Here is a 21678-nt window from a genome sequence, read left to right on the forward strand (position 1 = left end):
CCATAAAGGCCAGATTTGTGCAGTGTACGACTGATTGTTGTCCGATGGACAGACTCTCCCACCTCAGCTGTAGATCTCTGCAGTTCATCCAGAGTGATCATGGGCCTCTTGGCTGCATCTCTGATCAGTTTTCTCCTTGTTTGAGAAGAAAGTTTGGAAGGACGGCCGGGTCTTGGTAGATTTGCAGTGGTCTGATGCTCCTTCCATTTCAATATGATGGCTTGCACAGTGCTGCTTGAGATGTTTAAAGCTTGGGAAATCTTTTTGTATCCAAATCCGGCTTTAAACTTCTCCACAACAGTATCTCGGACCTGCCTGGTGTGTTCCTTGGTTTTCATAATGCTCTCTGCACTTTAAACAGAACCCTGAGACTATCACAGAGCAGGTGCATTTATACGGAGACTTGATTACACACAGGTGGATTTTATTTATCATCATTGGTCATTTAGGACAACATTGGATCATTCAGAGATCCTCACTGAACTTCTGGAGTTTGCTGCACTGAAAGTAAAGGGGCCGAATAATATTGCACGCCCCACTTTTCAGTTTTTTATTTGTTAAAAAAGATTAAATTATCCAATAAATCTTGTTCCACTTCACGATTGTGTCCCACTTGTTGTTGATTCTTGACAAAAAAATTAAATTTCATATCTTTATGTTTGAAGCCTGAAATGTGGCGAAAGGTTGCAAGATTCAAGGGGGCCGAATACTTTTGCAAGGCACTGTATATGTACACTATATACACAGAACATAATTTGTTTTTATCTATATTTTCAATCAAATATTTATGGCCAAAACAAAAATGAATCAGGTAAAAACATTTTTTTTAAAGTTTAAAATAAGTAATTTGACTAGTCGTCTGTAAAAAAAAATCCCCCAAATGACGATGAATGCACTCATTCCACTGTTTATGTGTTAGCAGCTCCACCCTCTTATTTGCATCCTCACAAGTGAAATTGTAACTGCTCTCCTGGACTGCACGCCATCGCCACTTGCCCTGCAGAGATTCCAGCATTTACATTCATTCTTTTTGCTATTTGTGCCTTTGCACCATGCACTGGTTTCTCTTTGGATTTTGTGCACTGACCATTATCAACGTGTCAGGTAAAAAAGTATTTCTTGTTTTTGTGTTATTTGGAAGGTTTGCATGACTTCCTGGACATCTGGAGAAAAGAGGAAGTTCGTCTTACGAGTAATCTTATTATAGCATTTGTTACATATATTTTGACTCATACGCATACTGTATATAGTACTGTATGTGTATGGTAACTATATAAATTAGGACGTATACTGTAGTAGATGTCATTGCAATACATAGCAAAATATTAATTTTTCAAACTCCTACTTGTGACAGCAATTTTTTGTAATCTTAATATCTCTGTATAGGATAGGAAGACGTATATTGTAACAAAGAAAAAAGGTTTCATGTTTAAAAATGAATTACTGTAAATTGCAGGAATATGTGGCAAGTATTGGCTGCTGTCAGCATTTGACCACAACCTACACCTGTGCTTTAGGGCTTTTAAGTGGCAAGACTCAAGCCTTTGCTGGCCAAGAAAAAAAACATCCCAGTTGAAAATAGTAAGCACTTTTGGCAAGTGCATGCCCTACCTCTGATGGCAAGCTTCCATATTTTCATATGTATGGTTCGTGGTGTTATTTGGTGGAATGATGAAAACTTTTTTTTTTAATGTAAAAGGGGTGGGGGAGTATTCCAGATGGAAAAATATCGAGCTGCAGGAATTTATTATTGGTTGAGTTGTAATTTTTTCTTGAAACTTGATTGATATTTTGACGTTTGTATACTGTCATAGACTTCATAACCTATTGACATGACACGGGGAACGGGGCCGATTTGTAGGGGGCTAGTTTTCAAAAACTTCAAATTCAAATATTTTCAAAAGCAAAGCTGCTACCAACCTAAAACCAAAACAGGCACTTACCTTAGCCGTATATGAGTCTCCATGAGCAGCGGCATCAAAAAATTCAAAGTTGTTCCCTTATAAAATCCCGATCAATTCTTTTTTATATAAATATAACACAACTTAAAATGGCTATAAAAGTCTCAGATTTTACACTAGATGTACAAAAATCACCAAATGCAGAAATAATCACCTATATTCTCAGGATCAATAGCAATATTTAACATATATAAGTTTTTGACCGAAATTGCAATTAAAAAAAATTTTTTTTTTTTACTGCAAATTTTCAACAGCTAATAAATCACTCAATTTAACATCAGAAACTAATACTTGAGTAAAACATGCAGAATCAATTATATATAATATGTAAATAGATTATTAATAAATTCTATATACAATCACGATTTATTATAGAATAGAATAGCCCTTTATAATCATCATACACTATATACTGTTAGCAAATGAGGCTAGCAGCCGCCTGATGTAAACAGAGGTTTTTCTGGTGAAAATTCTTGTGAATAATTGCTTAAATTCCTGAATTATTCATAGATATGGACGTAAAACAGTCTCTATTCTTGGTTAAAAGCAAAGAAACCGTGCAGTTAGCTTTTATTTTAGGTATATTGTCGAAGTACAATGCTACTCTGTTAGCGAATGAGGCTAGCGACCGCCTGGCGTAAACAGAGCTCTTCTGGTGAAAATTCTTGTGAATAAATGCTTAAATCTCTAAATTCTTTATAGATATGGACGTAAAACAGTCTCGATTCTTGGTTAAAAGCAAAAAATTGTGCAGGTAGCTTTTATTTCGCGTAAATATTGCCAACTATGAGGCTAGTCAGTTGCGAAAATTAGCTGCCTCCATGTGTAAACAAGGAAAAAATTCCTGCAAATAAATGCTTCAATCACGCTGGCATGGTACGAAAAATATAATATTTACCTTGAATCCTCAAACAAATCCTTCCTGAGACAATCCTCCTGTTTGTATGCAGTACAGTTTTCGTAGTTAAATCCAATCGTAAGTAAATCCAAGCTTAAATCCGACATGAGGGTGTGCCGTCTTCGGCTATTACTAAATGAAGCTCGGCCCCCTCTGATAAGGCGTTACACAAAGAATAACAAAGTTTCAGGTCAACAGGTAAATAAGTCTATGATACAGTTGTGTTCAATTTTTTTCATTTTTCATCTTGTTTATAATCACATTAAATAATGACATGTCAAAAAGACAAATACAACTGAAATAACAAAATATTTTTGGGGAATATTCCAATTTATGGCCTTTCTGTGATTACTTCATTGACAAAATTATTCAACCCCTGTTGTATGTATAACTTCAGTACTTAGAACAACATCCTTTGCAACAATAACATCCTTTAGACATGACGCATAGCTTGACCTCACCCAAGCGTCAGCTTTGTCAATGACTGCATGAATTTGCATCCAAGATCTCCTGTGGCCTATACTACGAACCGAGTTCAACCTCCCCAGAAGTAATCCAGTTTACCATCGGGTAACCGGAGTTGACAAAACCTGGTTGTCTAGTTTGTGGTCAATCGGTGCTACGACGCTGATTATGAGGTTGATTAGTCGAACCTGTGTCAACCCAGTCAGAGTTATTGCGCGTTCACATAAAAGGGGGCGGTGACCAGAGTCAAACACTACTTGTGACGATGGCACGGGCACCTTACTTCACGGAGGAGGAATGCGCGATGATCATGCGGAATTATGAGGAATTAAAATCCACCCCCACTGCGAAATCCAACACCGCTTCGGCGAGTAGAGTGCAACGGGTCTGTTGAGAGCGAATTTACAGATCGTGTGATTTGTGAATGCGTCAATATGCCAGTTTACTTATGTCCATGAAAAGAAATAAAGCCTGCTGTCAGGACAATAAAATAAGATTTGGTACATTAACAGTAAGAAATAATTGTCACGCATCACCGCACGAAACAGGATGATTGTATGTTTAGTCCCCTTGACTGTACGAATACGTATGTTCTTTTTTTTAGTTTGGGCCTAAAAAATCCAGCCCGACCCGACCGGAGTCCGATCAATAAACTTGATTTGCAGGCCCGAGCCCGACAACCCCCCCCCCCCCCCCCCCCCCCCGCCAAAAAAAAAAAATGTTATATTTGTGAGGACTCAGAAGAAGAAGGAAATGCGGGGATGCCATGCGTTGTTGCGTAAATAAAAGCCCGTCTTTTGTAACGATTTTTCACAGTTAAACAAGACTGTAAGATGCATATTCAATAAACATTTATATCTTTTATATTTGTGCGTCTGTCCTATCAGTGGATTTGACATTTAATTTAATCTCCTCGAGTTGGCAGAAAAAAACGCAAGTTTTCTCAATGTTTAAATAGTCTACATATTTCTATGATTATTATAAATGCATCCATTTGAAGCGTTTCCATACCCCACTCCGAATCGCACGGCATACAGTGTTCTTACGCAGATATTCAGCATCACCGATGGGATACATATATTGTCCCTGGCGAAAGAGCGCACGGACAGGCACACACAATCTGCGCGGTTGTGAGGGCCTGACTCGGCGGGTTACATTAGTGACGTCTGCCTAGATCAGTTGGCACAGGTAAAGAATTCCCTCAGCTGAAAATCTATATCTTTCATGGAGAATATCTTCCGGGTACGCCAGCGGATTCTGGCGGTCCCGAAATACCCGTGCCCTCGGGAGAGAGCCCCTCACAATCCGCGCGCCAATGTCGTATGGGTCGTCCAAGTATGCTGTCATTGTCAGGAGGACACGTCCGCGGAGGAGTGCTGTTTAAATAGAGCGTGGTTAATTGGAATCCTGATGTTAAGCAAGATCTAACTCTGACACGACCAGGTTTGGCGTGTGGCGTGTGTTGCCATGGCAACACTTCTCGGTTCCAACATATCCACCTTTCGTAGTCTTGCATAGCCGCAAACTTACGTCGCACGTGATAAAGTTACTCTCGAAGTTACCCTGCTAAGCCAGAAAACCGGCTTCGTAGTATAGGCCACTGGTATTGAACTGAATTCCCAATACCTTGCATACGCTGAAGATTCCCAGTACCTGAAGAAGCAAAACAACCCCAGCACATGACTAATCCCCCCAGTGTGCTTCACAGTAGTTTAGGTGTTCTTTTCTTTATAGGCATCATTCTTTCTCCTCCACACATACCGTTGATCCATTGGCCCAAAAAGTTCCAGTTTGGTCTCATCACTACAGAGAACAGTATCCCAAAACCTTTGTGGTTTGTCCACATGGTTTTTGGCATGCTTCTTGTGCTTTGGAGTCAGCCGGGGGGTGCACCTGGGAGTTCTTGCATAGAAGCCATCCTTTCGCAGTGTGCGTCTTATTGTCTAGGGTGAAACCTGAATACCTTCCTATGACATGTCCTGTTGTAGTTCCTCAGCTATCACCCGGGGATTTTTTTCCCCACCTTTCGCTATATGTATCGCACCTTTGAAGACAGTAACCTTTTTCTACCACGCCCAGGTTGCATTTCCACTGTGCGTTTAGCTTTAAATTTGCGGACTATGCTCCCAATTGTGTCTCCTGAATTTTTTAGTCTATTTGCTATTTTTTTAAGGTCCATATCCCTGCTTATGGAGTGAAAAGACCTCCTTTCTGAACTTTTTGGACCATTCCTTGTGTAACAAGTGTATGTGTGTCCGTTGTGAGCGGTGCATGGAAACCTCCCTCCCGATTCCTAGAAGTCCTGAAGCTGCCAGCTTTGGCTTTTTGGCGTAGTGGTCAGCGCTGTTCACCTGCCATGCTGGACGTGGCACGGGTGCGAGACCTGACCTGGCCGAGGGGGACGGATCGCATTTCACGGCTTCATGCAACCCCGGTTACACTTGGACTTCACCATGTTGTAAAGATGTCATTAACTGCCAAGAAGAGCCTTGTGTCACAGTCCTTTTAAGTCTGCTTAAATGCTGCTCATTTGGGTTCCGTTCACACCTACAGATGTTTTCATTAGCTGTTTGACAACCCCTGATGGAAATCTCTGTTCCTAAGAGTGGTGGATTTGGGGGTTGACTCATTTTGTCAACGAGATAATCACAGAAAGGCCATTAATTGGAATATTCCCCCAAATATTTTTGTTATTTCAGATGTATATGCCTATTTGACAAGGCATTATTTGATGTGATTACCGTATTTTTCAGACTATAAGCCGCAGTCGCACCAGCCCAAAAATGCGCAATGAAGAAACATGTAAGTCGTACCAGAGTAGAAGTCGCATTTTGGGGGTAAATTTACTTGATAAAATCCAACACATAAAACAGATCTTGAAAGGCAACTTCAAATAAAAATACAATAGAGAACAACATGCTGAATAAGTGTACAGTACGATAATGTTATATGATGCATGAACAACGAAATGCGAATGTGGCCGGTATGTTAACGTAACATAGCTAATACGAGTTAATCAGGTAACTATAGCATAAAGAACATGCTAACAAGTTCACCAAACCATCAGTGTCACTCCAAAACACCAAAATAATATGTGAAATGATATAATAATGTGTTAATAATTTCACACATAAGTCGCTCCAGAGTATAAATCACACCCCATGCCAAACTATGGACAAAACTGCGACTTATAGTCTGAAAAATATGATATAAACGAGATGAAAAATGAATGTCAAACTTGCAAAAACACTAATCCACTTTGGGGGTAAATAATTTTGAACACAACTGTACCTTGTAAAATATTTAAAGGTAGGTTTTACCTGTAATACCACTGACTAAGTAAAAGGAATCATGGATTATTTGGTTTTGTTGAAAGTGGCTTTCAGTTGCCAACTTCATTCATATTTTTCTTTCCTCCACTCAGTTGCTGCGGGCCGCGAGCTCTCCGTCATCCAGAAGCCACGATTCTACGGCGTCCGGCCCAGCCGCTTTGTCACAATCTACTGCGGGTCCTCCCACCAGCACCTGCCGGCAAATGTGCGCTGGTTCAAGGCCACCCACTATGACCAAGACACCACTGAGAGGCGCCTGTTGGAAGATGTCATGACTCTTGACAAGGACCTCACACTCAATGCCTTCCTCATCCTGCACGATTTAACCCTGGAGGACAGTGGCGTCTACTTCTGCCGCATCAATGAGACGTGGGGAGCCGGCACTCAGCTCCAAGTCGCCAGTAGGTTGCCACGCTGTACATTTTTCATTGAAAAAAACATTCTAGCTCAAAATTATAATATGAGGAGCTGCAGGAACCTGTGGCAAGTACTGACTTTGTTCGACATGTGACAGAAACCGCCAATATTCTTCATTCGTCTTGGTTATGGGGATTTTAGGGTGGCGACACAAATGCTTTTTTATGCATTTACTAATATATCCCATTCTGAAAAATAGCAAGAATGTCTGATTCTGCCCTACAAGTGACAGCAATCTACCCTACCTATCATTGAACTTTTGTACTTCTCCAACAAAATCGAACTTGAACTATCAGGTGTATAGAGTTATCTGTTTTAAATGAACTTTAAATCAGATTGACCTCTGTGGTTGTCCTATAAACAGAGGCGTCGCGTCCCATTAGGCAAACCAGGCAATTGCCTAGGACCCCCAGGCAGCAGGGGCCCCCAGAGGGCCAACAGATTTAGCACACGCAGCTTTACTGCACTGTCACAGCGACAAGTGTAGCGAGTGTTTCAGTTCCACGGAATCATTTGGCAGATTATTTAACGATTCTATTATCAATCCCAATCAACACTAACCATGTCAAGTAGATTATAAATGTTTAAGAAAGTTTCACAGGCCACCTCATTATTCATGTGACCACTTAAAGAAATTGTGATTTTTTTTCCCAAAAAAAGTCTATTAATGGGTCCATTTTCTTCCTCCTCGAATACTCTATAAGAAAAATATAACATATATGCTTCCAAAATAATAAAATAATTTTAATACTCCTTTTAGCAAGGTTCCTTGGGTATGCGTACGTTCCCATAGCAACGTGTCCTGTAATTGTCCTACGTCACAAGCACTGCGTATTCTGGGAGCAAGTATAGGCGTAAGGTGCGCATTTCGAGCAGAGGACAACCACCTGTTAAAATGTGTGCGTCCATGAACGAATGTAAGTACATCCATTTGAGCAGTGTTGGGCACGTTACTTTAAAAAAGTAATTAGTTTTACTTACTCACTACTTCTTCCAAAAAGGAACAGAGTTAGTAACTGAATTACTCTATTGTAAAAGTAACTTGTTACTAGGGAGAGTAACAATTTCCGTTAGTTTAAAAAGAAGTTGTTGTATGTCAAAGAATTTGAAATTTTCTAAGCAGTATTCGAGTCCTTTGAATAGAGAAGAACAGACAGGTAGTTGTGTTATAGAACCTTGCAATATTTATTGCACCTCACCAGCAACAGATTTATCCTACACTTGAAGTGCAACAAAAATAAACTGATTTGAATTGCTTACCACAGATGTCGACAAAAGCTTTGCCCCGGGACATAAATTACACTTTAGCTGCACGTTCTTTCCTTTAATTTCGACCAACTTGAAATAGTGTTCATATCTCCACCTTGTAAAGGACAAATTTTCCTCTGAATGCTCTGCCATCATATCCCTCTGCATCTGTTATGCGTGTGTGTGTTCACCGCAAGCGCTGTTCCGGTTTGTGTGTGAAAACAACGGTTCTGAAGGTTTTTTTTGTTTTGTTTTGTTTTTTTTAAACAAACTTTATTATCAACAAATACACGTATACAAACATAGGGCGAGACAATTCACATATAAACAACCGGCTCTGAAGCATGTGCACATTAGGCTCGAGCGTTTACGTCACAGAATGGGGGATCACATGAGATTTGACAACAACGCAGCCATAGTGGAAGCAGGTCTGGCTCGCGGGACATTAAATTTTAACTTGCCAGTTCGATAAAGAAACAAATTCATTACTAAGGCGAAGAACAAATGTGTGATCAAACTTAAGGATGTGAACAATGTTGAGCCTTACGAGCAAGCCGAAGACAAATGGAGTAAAGATGTCGACGGGCTTCCACAATTACGTGAAATGGACATTCTGCTGTATTTATTGTTTGCTGTATGTTACTAAACTCATCAGCGATTCCATATTACAAATCGCTACGAACAGTTTTGCTGCGGATGGGTGCTGGACCTGCACATTATGACCATATCAAACGGCAACTCCATCGTTCTTGCAAAGGTAGGCTATGTGTGTTTACTATTTTCATTGCCATGATCCTGAACGCACCCAAAGTCTTGGATGACAAATAAACAGAGCAGAGTAGACTCGCTATGGCTGGTAGTTTCTTCAATTTATTCAAAGTAAGTAACGCACCGCTTTTGACCGTCAGTAACGGTAACGGCGTTGTAACGGTGGAAAAAATAATTAGTTAGATTACCCCGTTACTGAAAAAAAATAATGCTGTTATGACGGCGTTCCCAACACTGCTTATGAGTCAGTGCAAACTGGCTAGTTTTCGCCACTTTTATGGCCAAGATGACCGCACTTGCACGCAGCGTGCACTCGCACCCCCCACCTTTGTGTTCATTACACTGCGCGAGTATGTATGTGTGTCACGTGATTCAGAGTAAGAGTGGGCGGCGATCTGGCCTTTTTTTAATTGGCAAAATGAAGAGAAGTTATCCTTCTGGAAGCGAAAAAAAAAGAAAAAAAAGCAGAAAAGGAGAAAAGGAAGCAAGACAGCGGTGAGTGTACTATGTTACTGTAGTTTTATGTCCTAATGTAGTAGAAACACTGCAGACTAGTAATAGTAGCAGTAACCTTATGTCCTAAACCAATTAACTGCCTTGACTTGTTGTAATTAGCTTGTTAGCGTTTGCTAACAGCATTGCAGCATGCTAGCGTTATTAGACTTTTATTAAATATGCTATTGCTCCAAGTCCAACTGTCCCCCTTACTTGCACACTCTGGAAGGGCCCCATGTTGCCTGTTGCCCTGGGACCCTTGCTACACCTCTGCCTATACACCAGTGTTGTTCTCGTCAACGATGACTATAATGAAAATATTTTGTCAGCGAATAATTTTTCCATGATGATAATGAGACGATAACAATCTAAAAACGTGTCTTGAGGGGCAAAACATTACGAGACCACCTGTCCTCCATCACCCGTTACAGAAGATTGCTGTCACCCGCATGGCACAGCCATTATTTGCTAAAGATTCCTGCAGCTTCAAATGATTTTCCACTTTCCACACGAAAAGTCAAAAATTTTGAATGGAATTCATCTAGTTTAATATGTATGTTTGACGGGAATTTTGTTCATCAAAATATATATATATTTTTTAAAAAGTGTAATTTCCTCCAACAGGGACTGTCAACAGAGCACAGGCTGCGCGTCGGAGCAACATGAAGGATGCCTTCATAGTCCTGGAGGGCCTGATGCTGGCCGCTATCGTGGCACTTCTGCTTCAACGCAATCGCAAAATGGTGAGAGGACAAGAAAATCTGAGCACTTTGCCATTGAGTGTTAGTTTGTTATTAAATGCAATCGAGCAGAGGATTGGTAGCCAAAAATTTAACTCAAGTAAAAGTAGCGTTACTTATAAATGATATTACTCAAGTCAAAGTAGTAATCCAAAAATTCACTCAAGTACAAGTAAAAAAAAGTATTCGTTGAAAAGAATGCTCAAGTAATGAGTAACATTGTGACTAATTGCTTACAATGTCAGATTTGTTAAATAATAGTATTTTTTTTTTTCTCAGCACAATTTCATCGATATGAACTGGTATCACTGTGATGCCTTGCTACTTCACGCTCTCAGTCCACTGCAGATTTTTTTTCAATTAAAATATATATATAAATACAGGTGAGCTATCCCAAGCCGATTGCGTAGTCTCACTCCCCCCCCCCCCTGCTCTTTGTTTGTCAGGCAGTGCACTGGAGTTGCTTATTAAAGTTAATGATGATTGACAGATGTTGGGGTTTGATCTTGCCAGACACTAACTTCAAAGCGCTTCATGCGTCAATCATCGCTTAAACAGTTACCGCATTGGCCCGAATGTAAGACGGTGTTTTTTGCATTGAAATAAGACTGAAAAAGTGGGGGTCGTCTTATATTCGCGGTCTAGACATTATACCCATTCACGACGCTAGATGGCGCCAGATATCATTGAAGCGATGTTCTGTCATGACAAATCTCAGCTACTTTCAAGTTTAACCAGTTTGCATTATTTTATTGCAATGTTTTTCCTTATTCAGATTTGTTTCAAGACTACAGTTTCAGTCAGACTTTGATAGTTAATGCAGTTCTTGCAATTTTGTTGTTTTATCATAATAGATTGGTTTATTTACATTTCAAAAACCATAAGCCATTCATTTACAAATGTGATTGCGCTTTAGTTTACATATTTAAATGTTCAGATATTAAGATCTGAATGAGGCAAAATAACATGCTTTTGCTCTCAAATATATTGTTATAATCATTTGTTTCGGATGTACTGTAATTATTTTCTGTATAAAAAATAATTTGGTGTTGAATCTTGAAAAAGAGGGGGTCGTCTTATAATCAGGGCCGTTTTATATTTGGGCCAATACGGTAATCTTCCTCAGAGCATGAGGGCCTTCTAGTGGAGAAAACCCATTATTACCTCGGATTGGAATAATGGAGTCATGGGGTAATTGTTGCAACTTAAAATAAAATAAAATAAAATAAAGAAATATCAACATGTAGAATAAAGAGAAAAAATGTAACGACTCTAGTGTAGCCCAAAATAGCGGAGTAAGAGTATTGTTTCTTCTTCACAAAGCTACTCATTTGGAGTGCCTTGCAAAAGTATTCGGCCCCCTTGAACCTTGCAACCTTTCGCCACATTTCAGGCTTCAAACATAAAGATATAAAATTTTAATTTTTTTTGTCAAGAATCAACAACAAGTGGGACACAATCGTGAAGTGGAACAAAATTTATTGGATAATTTAAACTTTTTTAACAAATAAAAAACTGAAAAGTGGGCCGTGCAATATTATTCGGCCCCCTTGCGTTAATACTTTGTAGCGCCACCTTTTGCTCCAATTACAGCTGCAAGTCGCTTGGAGTATGTTTCTATCAGTTTTGCACATCGAGAGACTTGACATTCATGCCCATTCTTCCTAGCAAAACAGCTCGAGCTCAGTGAGGTTGGATGGAGAGTGTTTGTGAACAGCAGTCTTCAGCTCTTTCCACAGAATCTCGATTGGATTCAGGTCTGGACTTTGACTTGGCCATTCTAACACCTGGATATGTTTATTTTTGAACCATTCCATTGTAGATTTGGCTTTATGTTTTGGATCATTGTCCTGTTGGAAGATAAATCTCCGTCCCAGTCTCAGGTCTTGTGCAGATACCAAAAGGTTTTTTTCCAGAATGTTCCTGTATTTGGCTGCATCCATCTTCCCGTCAATTTTAACCATTTTCCCTGTCCCTGCTGAAGAAAAGCAGGCCCAAACCATGATGCTGCCACCACCATGTTTGACAGTGGGGATGGTGTGTTCAGGGTGATGAGCTGTGTTGCTTTTACGCCAAACATATCGTTTTGCATTGTGGTCAAAAAGTTCAATTTTGGTTTCATCTGACCAGAGCACCTTCTTCCACATGTTTGGTATGTCTCCCAGGTGGCTTGTGGCAAACTTTAAACGAGACTTTTTATGGATATCTTTGAGAAATGGCTTTCTTCTTGCCACTCTTCCATAAAGGCCAGATTTGTGCAGTGTACGACTGATTGTTGTCCTATGGACAGACTCTCCCACCTCAGCTGTAGATCTCTGCAGTTCATCCAGAGTGATCATGGGCCTCTTGGCTGCATCTCTGATCAGTTTTCTCCTTGTTTGAGAAGAAAGTTTGGAAGGACGGCCGGGTCTTGGTAGATTTGCAGTGGTCTGATGCTCCTTCCATTTCAATATGATGGCCTGCACAGTGCTCCTTGAGATGTTTAAAGCTTGGGAAATCTTTTTGTATTCAAATCCGGCTTTAAACTTCTCCACAACAGTATCTCGGACCTGCCTGGTGTGTTCCTTGGTTTTCATAATGCTCTCTGCACTTTACACAGAACCCTGAGACTATCACAGAGCAGGTGCATTTATACGGAGTCTTGATTACACACATCATCGGTCATTTAGGACAACATTGGATCATTCAGAGATCCTCACTGAACTTCTGGAGTGAGTTTGCTGCACTGAAAGTAAAGGGGCCGAATAATATTGCACGCCCCACTTTTCAGTTTTTTATTTGTTAAAAAAAGTTTAAATTATCCAATAAATGTTGTTCCACTTCACGATTGTGTCCCACTTGTTGTTGATTCTTGACAAAAAAATTAAATTTCATATCTATATGTTTGAAGTCTGAAATGTGACGAAAGGTTGCAAGATTCAAGGGGGCCGAATACTTTTGCAAGGCACTGTAAAAGTAATGGAGTAAATGTAACGCATTACTACCCACCTCTGCTTTAGTGCCATAAAAAAAGGAAGTCAGCCATTTTATTTGACATTTCTCTCACAATGATTCATTCTCTGTAGTTACAAAGACGAGAGCGCATCTATGAGGAGCCCGAAATCGAACACATCTATGAGGTGAGTTAAATCACAACTTATGTGGACAACTTCTAATGTGCCTATGTGTCTCTGCTTGCGCAGGGCCTTAATATCGAAGGATATGGAGGGGGGGACTTGTACGAGGAGTTGGCGGTGTACGCCGAGGCTGGCAATGATGCCGAGGCACCGTGGGAGTGAATGATAATTGTTGGCCTTTCTACCTTGCATGCAATTGCGATTACAATATGTGAGTGAAGCTTTATTTTTTACACTTCTTTAAAGGGCAGAAGAAGAGTTTGTTGGATTTCGGTGTAATTTGACAAATTTAAATTTTGGACGAGGTTGTCGAAACGACTATATCATTTCTAACGCGTAACTGCGAGAAGAATTTTCATGTTTTTTAGTTTTTTAGCACTTTGGCAGTGTACGCCGAGGCTGGCAATGATGCCGAGGCACCGTGGGAGTGAATGATAATTGTTGGCCTTTCTACCTTGCATGCAATTGCGATTACAATATGTGAGTTGAAGCTTTATTTTTTACACTTCTTTAAAGGGCAGAAGAAGAGTTTGTTGGATTTCGGTGTAATTTGACAAATTTAAATTTTGGACGAGGTTGTCGAAACGACTATGTCATTTCTAACGCGTAACTGCGAGAAGAATTTTCATGTTTTTTAGTTTTTTTAGCACTTTGTCAATAATGCCTTCCTAAACCCGGAAGTGTGACTTCATTTACTGAAGGCAAGAGAAGACGTGGTGAACTTTATCCATAGCAGCACCAGCGATAGTGATATTTCCAGCGAACGTAGCTGTTCAGGATCGCTTTTTCGTGACGTTAGCTATGACGAGGGCTCCCAGGAAAGATTCCCGTAATTTTAGGACTATAAGCCGCTACTTTGTTCCCTCATTTTGAATCTTGTGGCTTATTTGCTGATTCATTTGGGTTAATAAGTAACACTTTATTTGACGGCGGACATAAGACGGTCATAATTATGACATGACACTATCATGGGTATTAATGAATGCTTATGACAGATGTCATTCAGTATCATCTGGCAAATGATGTCACTAACTCAATTCATGTCCGGCTCGAATCTTTTACATCCATTCCAAAGTGAGATAATTTGCTGGATGACAGAAAATGACATCTGCCATAAGCATTCATTAATGCTCATGGCGGTGTCATGCCATAATTATAATGGTCTTATAACAGTTTTATGGCGCCACTGTCAAATAAAGTGTTACAAAATACCAGAATGATCAATTAATGAAACAAGTGGATCAGTAACTGAAGAAATAATTAGCACTGAACATGAATCATGATTGTCATTTACATCTATAGCGCTGCAATGCATGCTAGGAGGCATGTTGGATGACAAGAGTGTTGACGGCAGGTAGCAGCAGAGGTTGATTGTCGTCCCCATGGAAGCAGTGATGGCCAAATGAAGCTTTTTTAAGCAATGAAGCTTTGCAGCCAATCGGTCCAAGGCCAAAGGTCTAATTGTGGTTCATTTGGTTTTAGACAGTCTTATGATCCCACAGTGAAAGAAAGTTTTATCAGTTAATATCTTTTGGTGTAAATATCCCATAATACAGTGAGAACAGTCGCAGCTTATAGTCCAGTGCGGCTTATCTTTGAACAAATGCCATTTTTGTGTCAAATTTGGTGGGTGGCAGCTTATAGTCAGGGTTGCCTTATAGGTAGCTACAATTAATCCTTATAGACCCTACTCACCTACGTCACAAAATGGGCGTGTCGCTGTTTCCGGCCGCCATACTGTACCTCTTTTTCAGACCTATTCTCATTGTTTTCAATTAGTCGAGCAAGTTATAGAGCAATTCATGGAAGCCCCGGTGTTATCTGACGCTGTAAACTCATTGGATCCGTTGCATAAAAGGCGTTACGTGGAAAAGCTTCAGTTTATCCATTTGCCAGATCCGTATTTGATGCCTAAATCGATGTTTTTCGACCCGCTGGCTTCGCCTGACATCTGATATCCTGATATTTACAACTATCTTGTCCACACAAACTCAGCCTATTCTCACGAAAGTTTGAAAAACTTTAAGAGCTTGGAGGCTTATAAATGCTACGTTGCTGGTTGGGTGAAACAGGTCCTCGTACACGAAAATTCGGCAGGAATCTTGTGCTCGGAAGGTGAGTTACGAAATTTTCAATTCAAAATCTTTTGTTCTTGCTAACATCCACTGTCAAGTCTAATGTATTTCATATCATTTGTCAATTGAGCTAGGGCTTTTAATGTTTATATGGTTTAGCAATAGCACTCACTACATACATACGTGTATGTTGTCGGCGATTAGCCTAGCAATGATCTAAATTGTGGTTGTCAGCCCAAAACCCTCTAAATATATATTAAATGCATCTTACCAGATATAAAATGACTACTACATAATCTGTGGTAGTCGTTTGGAGCCCAGTTTTCTCGTCGAATTGCAGCAGTCAATCTCGGTCTCCTCTTCGGGGTCTCTCGGAATACGGTAAAAATTCAAGTCTCTCCGTCTATCTTCCCTGTTTTTGCAACCGACCGCCACACACGACTTCACCATTTTGATTATTAATGTTAACGAGCAGAAAAACACGCCATAATAGGAGGAATTTACGAAGCGCTAATGCATTAACATGACTAGTATCCGGACAACATGGCACAGGGGCGTGGCTGTGACGTCACGTGAGTAGGGTCTATATGTTTGAACCTGAGGCGTCAGATGACGACGATTTATTTAACACAGTTGACGGTGGTGATGATGCCGATTGGCGGCTAGACACTTCACGAAAGGAAAAAATGATAAGCCTCTATGTCTAGCATCATGATTTCTCTCTGAACCTTTCTTTCCCTCGTCATTCTGGGATTTAATTATCATTAATTGCAAAAACAGACGAGTAATTACATAGATCTGGTAATAAATTATCAAATTCCAATGAATAAACGACCTATCAGCTGTCCTATCTACTTATGACATGCCAGCAGCAACAACAAAAAAAGACAGGCCGCACCTCATTTAATGGGTAGTAGTTTTACCCTTCTATATCAACAGAATTGCATCAAATTTTAGAATTAGCAAAGCTAATAAGTGTCTTCTTCCATCTTTGAAAAAAACATTATTCAGTATTCTCCTAAGCTTTCAAAGCTGTTGATGCTGAAATTCTGAAAACAGAGAAGCGATCAAGGAGCCGGGAAAAAGTCCTTCCGCTTGACTCGCACAAAAGATTTCCAAATCCTTGCAGGCAAATGTCTTTTGGGCCACTGATAGAGTCTTGAGCCTTTGTGTGAGCAATTCATCGCTACACATCGAGATGGCATGATGAATCTCATGAGTAAAACCAAGAATATCTTTGCAACACATGGCAAAGATGGCATAGTGCTATACTTCCGATTTGGAGATCTTCTGTAAATTACGTTATCAGGTAACGGCCGGCAGCGAGGCGCGTCCCTGGTAGCTAAGGTGTTGCTATGGCAGTAACTCGAAAACTATGTGATCAATTAAATTATTTTCTTGTAATATGAGTTTTAACACAGCGAACGATGCATTCAAAAAAATTTACCCGAGTAAAATGCTCAGGAACTGAACTCTTCATCTGCCCTTTAAATGTCCCATTTGTGTATTTAGTTTGTTGACTTCTTTTATCTGGTCTTTTATTTACGATTAAAAATAACTTGATTCAACCATAACTTTTGGCAGCCCAGGTATAGCTAAAGCTTTCACAGTATATCTGTTTTTCCATGTACATAGTGTCATGAAAAAGAAGCTAGACAGAACACAAAACCATCCTCATCACACTTATTATGAAAGAAGGAAAATTAATTTTAAGGGACAATGGTCACTTCAGTGGACAGCCATTCAAAATTTTATACTTAAGACCTTAAACCCTTTATACAGCAACTATTTATGGACATTATTATTACAGTAAGGGCGTTGGTTTGCATAGGGATGGTAGGGTATGCTCAAATTGTCCCCACCAACTTTTAAGCAACCTTATTTGCATTATATAATGACTTCAGTAATATAAGTAATTGGGATTGTCTTCCCATATATTGTAAGGATAGAATTAACCCAACCATTATGAAGTGAATTACAGTACTGTAGTTTAATAATGTTAAGACCTACATTAATAATAATAATAATAATAATACATTTTATTTCTAGAGTGCTTTTCAAAACACACAAAGACGCTTCACAAGAGACATGGAATCATAGTATGATAAAAAGGAATTAAAAGGATAAAAAATTAAAAGCACAATAAAAAGAAGGAAAAATATAACAGCTAGGGGTTATGGTGGGTAAGAAAGAGTGAACAGGTGTGTTTTCAGTCTAGATTTGAAAAGTGATAGAGTAGATATGCTGCGGAGATCAGCGGGTAGGGAGTTCCAGAGCTGGGGGGCGCAATGACTAAAAGCTCTGGAACCAAAGGTGGAGGGATTGACGCCTTTTCACTTGCTGAATGTGGCAGCCCATTTTTCCCCATTAAAAGTACGTTTGATTGGCTGATGACTTGACGCACCCCCCTACCCCCCGCCAACAGAAATACAACATTCCACCTTTTCCGTCCCCTTCGATGACAAGGAATATTAGAAGTTTTTTTTCCGCCAGCAGCAGCCAATGTACCGTAATTTTCGGACTATAAGCCGCTACTTTTTCATTCATTTTGAATCCTGGGGCTTATAGACCAGTGTAGCTTATTTGTTGATTTATTTGGGTTATTAGCAGGGGTGAAAGTGGTTAGAATTTCTTGCCGGAACTCCCCGACGTGAAAGTCGCCACGGAGCAAGATTTTTTTTTTTTGTCAAAACAACTGCAAATGCAAATGCAAAGGAAAGTGTTTTGGTCAGTTATTTCTGTAACACATACAAACACTGATTTTCATTCTAAATTGTATTTTTTCAATGATTTTCAAAATAAAAGCAAAAACAGCTATATCCCCAACCTCCATCTCCTAATTTATTTTCCCTCATTTCCTCACATACTACATGCCAAGTCTCAATTTTAATTACTTAAGAACATAGGATGTATATTAAAATTGAAGATAATGTAAACATTTACTTTTTGTTGTTTTTAGTAATAAAGATATAAGTAACATACATTCAGAAAAAGTACAAATGACCTATTATGCAGAGTGAAATGGAATATATTTTGAAGATTAGCGCAAACATTTACTTTTTTAAATCATAAAGAAATGAATAGGTCGCCTAACACAAATTAAGCCCAAAGTGCACATTGACAGCAAAGATGTTCTGAACCTCCCCATTAGAGCAAATAAAAAGAAATATGATAAAAACGCCACCTTAGCTCTTTCCTTGCTCTTAAAAGATTTGATCCATTTTCTGTTACATTCCCCTATTTTTTTTTTTTTTTGCTGTTTCAGAAAAAATGCACATCTGAACCAACCAGAGCTAACTATCTCTGGTGATCACATGTCAGTATGTCAGCCAATTGAACCGATAAATGAGTCCAGGCATTTTGCTTTGCCTCGTGGATTTGTCAGACTCAGATAACTGCAGCAGCTGGGGAAACTTCCAAGCCATCCGTTGAATAAAATAAATATCGGTGGAAACGGATTACCCTACACGGCACTTTATTATGCTTGTTGTTAACACTTGTGTACGTTAAATTTGATTTTGATAGATTGTTTTCTTCTTGGAGATGAAATGCATGTGTGGCAGCTTTGTATTTTTCTTTTTTTACATGGCGTTTTGACAGTAGTCGTCATATTTTCGAAAATCAAAGCACCGTATACCGGAACAGCGTTCCAGCCCTGAATCTTATACCGGAACTGCGTTCCAGCCCTGAATCTTATACCGGAACTGCGTTCCTGACCGTTCCCGCCCACTTTCACCCCTGGTTATTAGGTAGCACTTTATTTGACAGCGGCGTCATAAAACCGTCATAATTATGATATGACCCTATCAGGGGCATTACTGAATGCTTATGACAGATTTCATTAAGTGACATCCAGCAAATTACGTCACTAACTCCATTTATGTCCAGCTCGGCTCTTTTACATCCGTTCAAAAGTGAGATTATTTGCCGGATAACACGAAATGACATCTGTTATAAGCATTCATTAATGCTCATGACAGTGTCATATCATAATTATGATTGTCTAATGAGTCTTATGGCAACACTGTCATATAAAGTGTTACTAAATACCATAACCAGCAGTTCATGAAAGAACTGGAACAATAACTGAAGAAACAATTAGCACAGAACATGAATTTTGATTGTAATTCACATCTGTAGCGCTGCAATGCATGCTAGGAGGCATGTTGGACAACAACAGTGTGGACAGCAAGTGGCAGCAGAGGTTGACTGTCTCCCCCAAGGGAGCAGTGATGGCCAAATGAAGCTTCTTGAAGCAATGAAGCTTTGCAACCAATTGGTTCAAAGCTTCATGGTGGTTCATTTGGTCTTATGACAGTCGGATGATTCAGTTGTCAAATAAAGTGATTCCGGTTAATATCTTTTGGTGTAAACGTCCAATAATACAGTGAGGACAGCTGCGGCTTATATTCTAGTCCAGTATCTATGGACAAATGTCATTTTCGCCTCAAATTTGGTGGGTGGCGGCCTATAGTCAGGTGCGCGTTATCGTGTGAAAATTACGGTAAGTAATGTAAAAATGTAAATGTGTGTAGGTGGGGAACACACCACTAATTTTGTTATTGAAAGTCTGACCTGCATCAGAGTTAGCATAACATTAATATGTGTGAATTTCTCGAACTTGAGGAGGAAGCTGCTTTGAGAGAAATATCCTCCTGGATGTTTTTTACTGTTAACTTTAATTAAACTGTGAAATGTAGTGAACCAAGGTTTACCCACTTCTCAGTTTTCATTTTTATTTTATTTATGTGGTTTTAGCAGCTCAAAGGAGCTTTCATTTTTTTGTTGAGTTTGGCTGTGCTTGTGGGAAAAAAAAACAATTAGTGTTTTACCTAAAGGAAGGCTCAATTTTTATTCATTTTTGTTTGTACGGTATAACAAGTATGTATGCTAATATAATTTGTGTTAAAATAGTGCAATTTAAATTTGCTAATAAAATCCCGACATTTATTCTGGAAACTTTCAAAATGTTTTAGTAGTTTTTTTAAAACAAAGGTTCGAATCGAACTGTGTATCACTTGAACCAAGACATATGCACTGCAAAAACCCACCATCCTTCAAACTGGAAAAAATAACTTTCCTTGTTTTCAGTGTAAATCTACTAGAAATAAGTGAAATTATTGGCCAGTACTTCAAGTAGATTTCTTTTGATCCAGTAGATTTCTTGAAATAAGAAAATGAGTTAGCTTAAAATAAGCAGACTTATTTTAAGCAAAAGGTTTGTATATTTAATCTTTAAAAAACTTGTTTGTCAGAAATGTGCTTAATTTAAGAATATATACTGTTCAAAACATTATTTGAAAGCTTTTTTTTTTTTTTTTTTTAGTTGAAAAATGAACGACATTTAGAAGGCTTTATAAGAAGGCTTTAATAAGAACAAATAGTAATATTTACTAAAAGTGGAAGAATCTGAAGCATTAATCTGTTATCCAGCCTTTAACACTCAAAATGAGATGAGGAAAATTATTTGACAGATTTATTTTGCATTAATCATTTAGCCTATCAGTTAATTCGGTTCTTATTGGTGAGAAATGTAGCCCTGAATGCCGTTCACCACTTTTAATATCCCGTCCCCAGCAAAAAATGTACATGCAGGTTATGCTATTATATCGTCCCTACCAATGTTGAGACCAAACCTACGCCCTTTGGGTGAACAGGGGTCAGGGCTGCATTTTTCATGTTAGGTTTTGTGTTGGTTTTCTCCTAGTGTGGCTTGTCCCTGTGATTGCCCATTTATTTCACCTGTATCCTCCAACCTGCATCCTCCTGTGTTACCCAGCTGCTTCTCGTTGTCTCGTTACCCCTTGTCTGTGTGTGTGTGTATATAAGCACCCAGTTTCTTTTCACTCCTTGTTGCATCATTGTCAATGTCTTCGTTCATGCCAGCATCAATTTTGCCTGTTCCACGTCACAGCCCTCATGTTCCTCTGTCTAGTAAGTGTTTGAGACCAGTCTTGCCAATACCCTGGGTTTTGTTTGCAACTGTGTTTTTTGGGATCACCTCAGTTTTGGTTTGTACTCTGTTTTTCTGTCGGCTTTAATGAAATTACTTTTGCACCGCCTTTTTGCCTCGCTTCCCTTTCCCTGCACTTGGGTCCACACACCACCTGCCTGCCTGCTTACCTGACATTTCAAGAATATGAACCTAATTAATTGATAGGCT

General features: G+C 39.3%; 1 protein-coding gene across 2 annotated transcripts; it reads left to right on the forward strand.

The window, feature by feature from the left end:
- The first annotated feature begins 993 nt into the window (after positions 1-993).
- On the forward strand, positions 994-20561 carry cd79b (CD79b molecule, immunoglobulin-associated beta). 2 transcript variants are annotated; one of them, XM_057825779.1, is made up of 5 exons: positions 994-1104; positions 6749-7057; positions 10209-10327; positions 13390-13443; positions 13507-20561. In XM_057825779.1, exons 1-5 carry the CDS (start codon positions 1053-1055, stop codon positions 13600-13602), a joined length of 630 nt encoding a protein of 209 aa, XP_057681762.1. In that variant the 5' UTR covers positions 994-1052; the 3' UTR covers positions 13603-20561. The 2 variants fall into 2 exon arrangements, with proteins under 2 accessions (XP_057681762.1, XP_057681763.1); XM_057825780.1 differs by lacking the exon at positions 994-1104 and adding an exon at positions 6032-6126.
- The last annotated feature ends 1117 nt before the right edge of the window (positions 20562-21678 follow it).

Source organism: Corythoichthys intestinalis, chromosome 21 (genome assembly GCF_030265065.1).
Source record: "Corythoichthys intestinalis isolate RoL2023-P3 chromosome 21, ASM3026506v1, whole genome shotgun sequence".
Lineage (NCBI taxonomy): Eukaryota > Metazoa > Chordata > Actinopteri > Syngnathiformes > Syngnathidae > Corythoichthys > Corythoichthys intestinalis.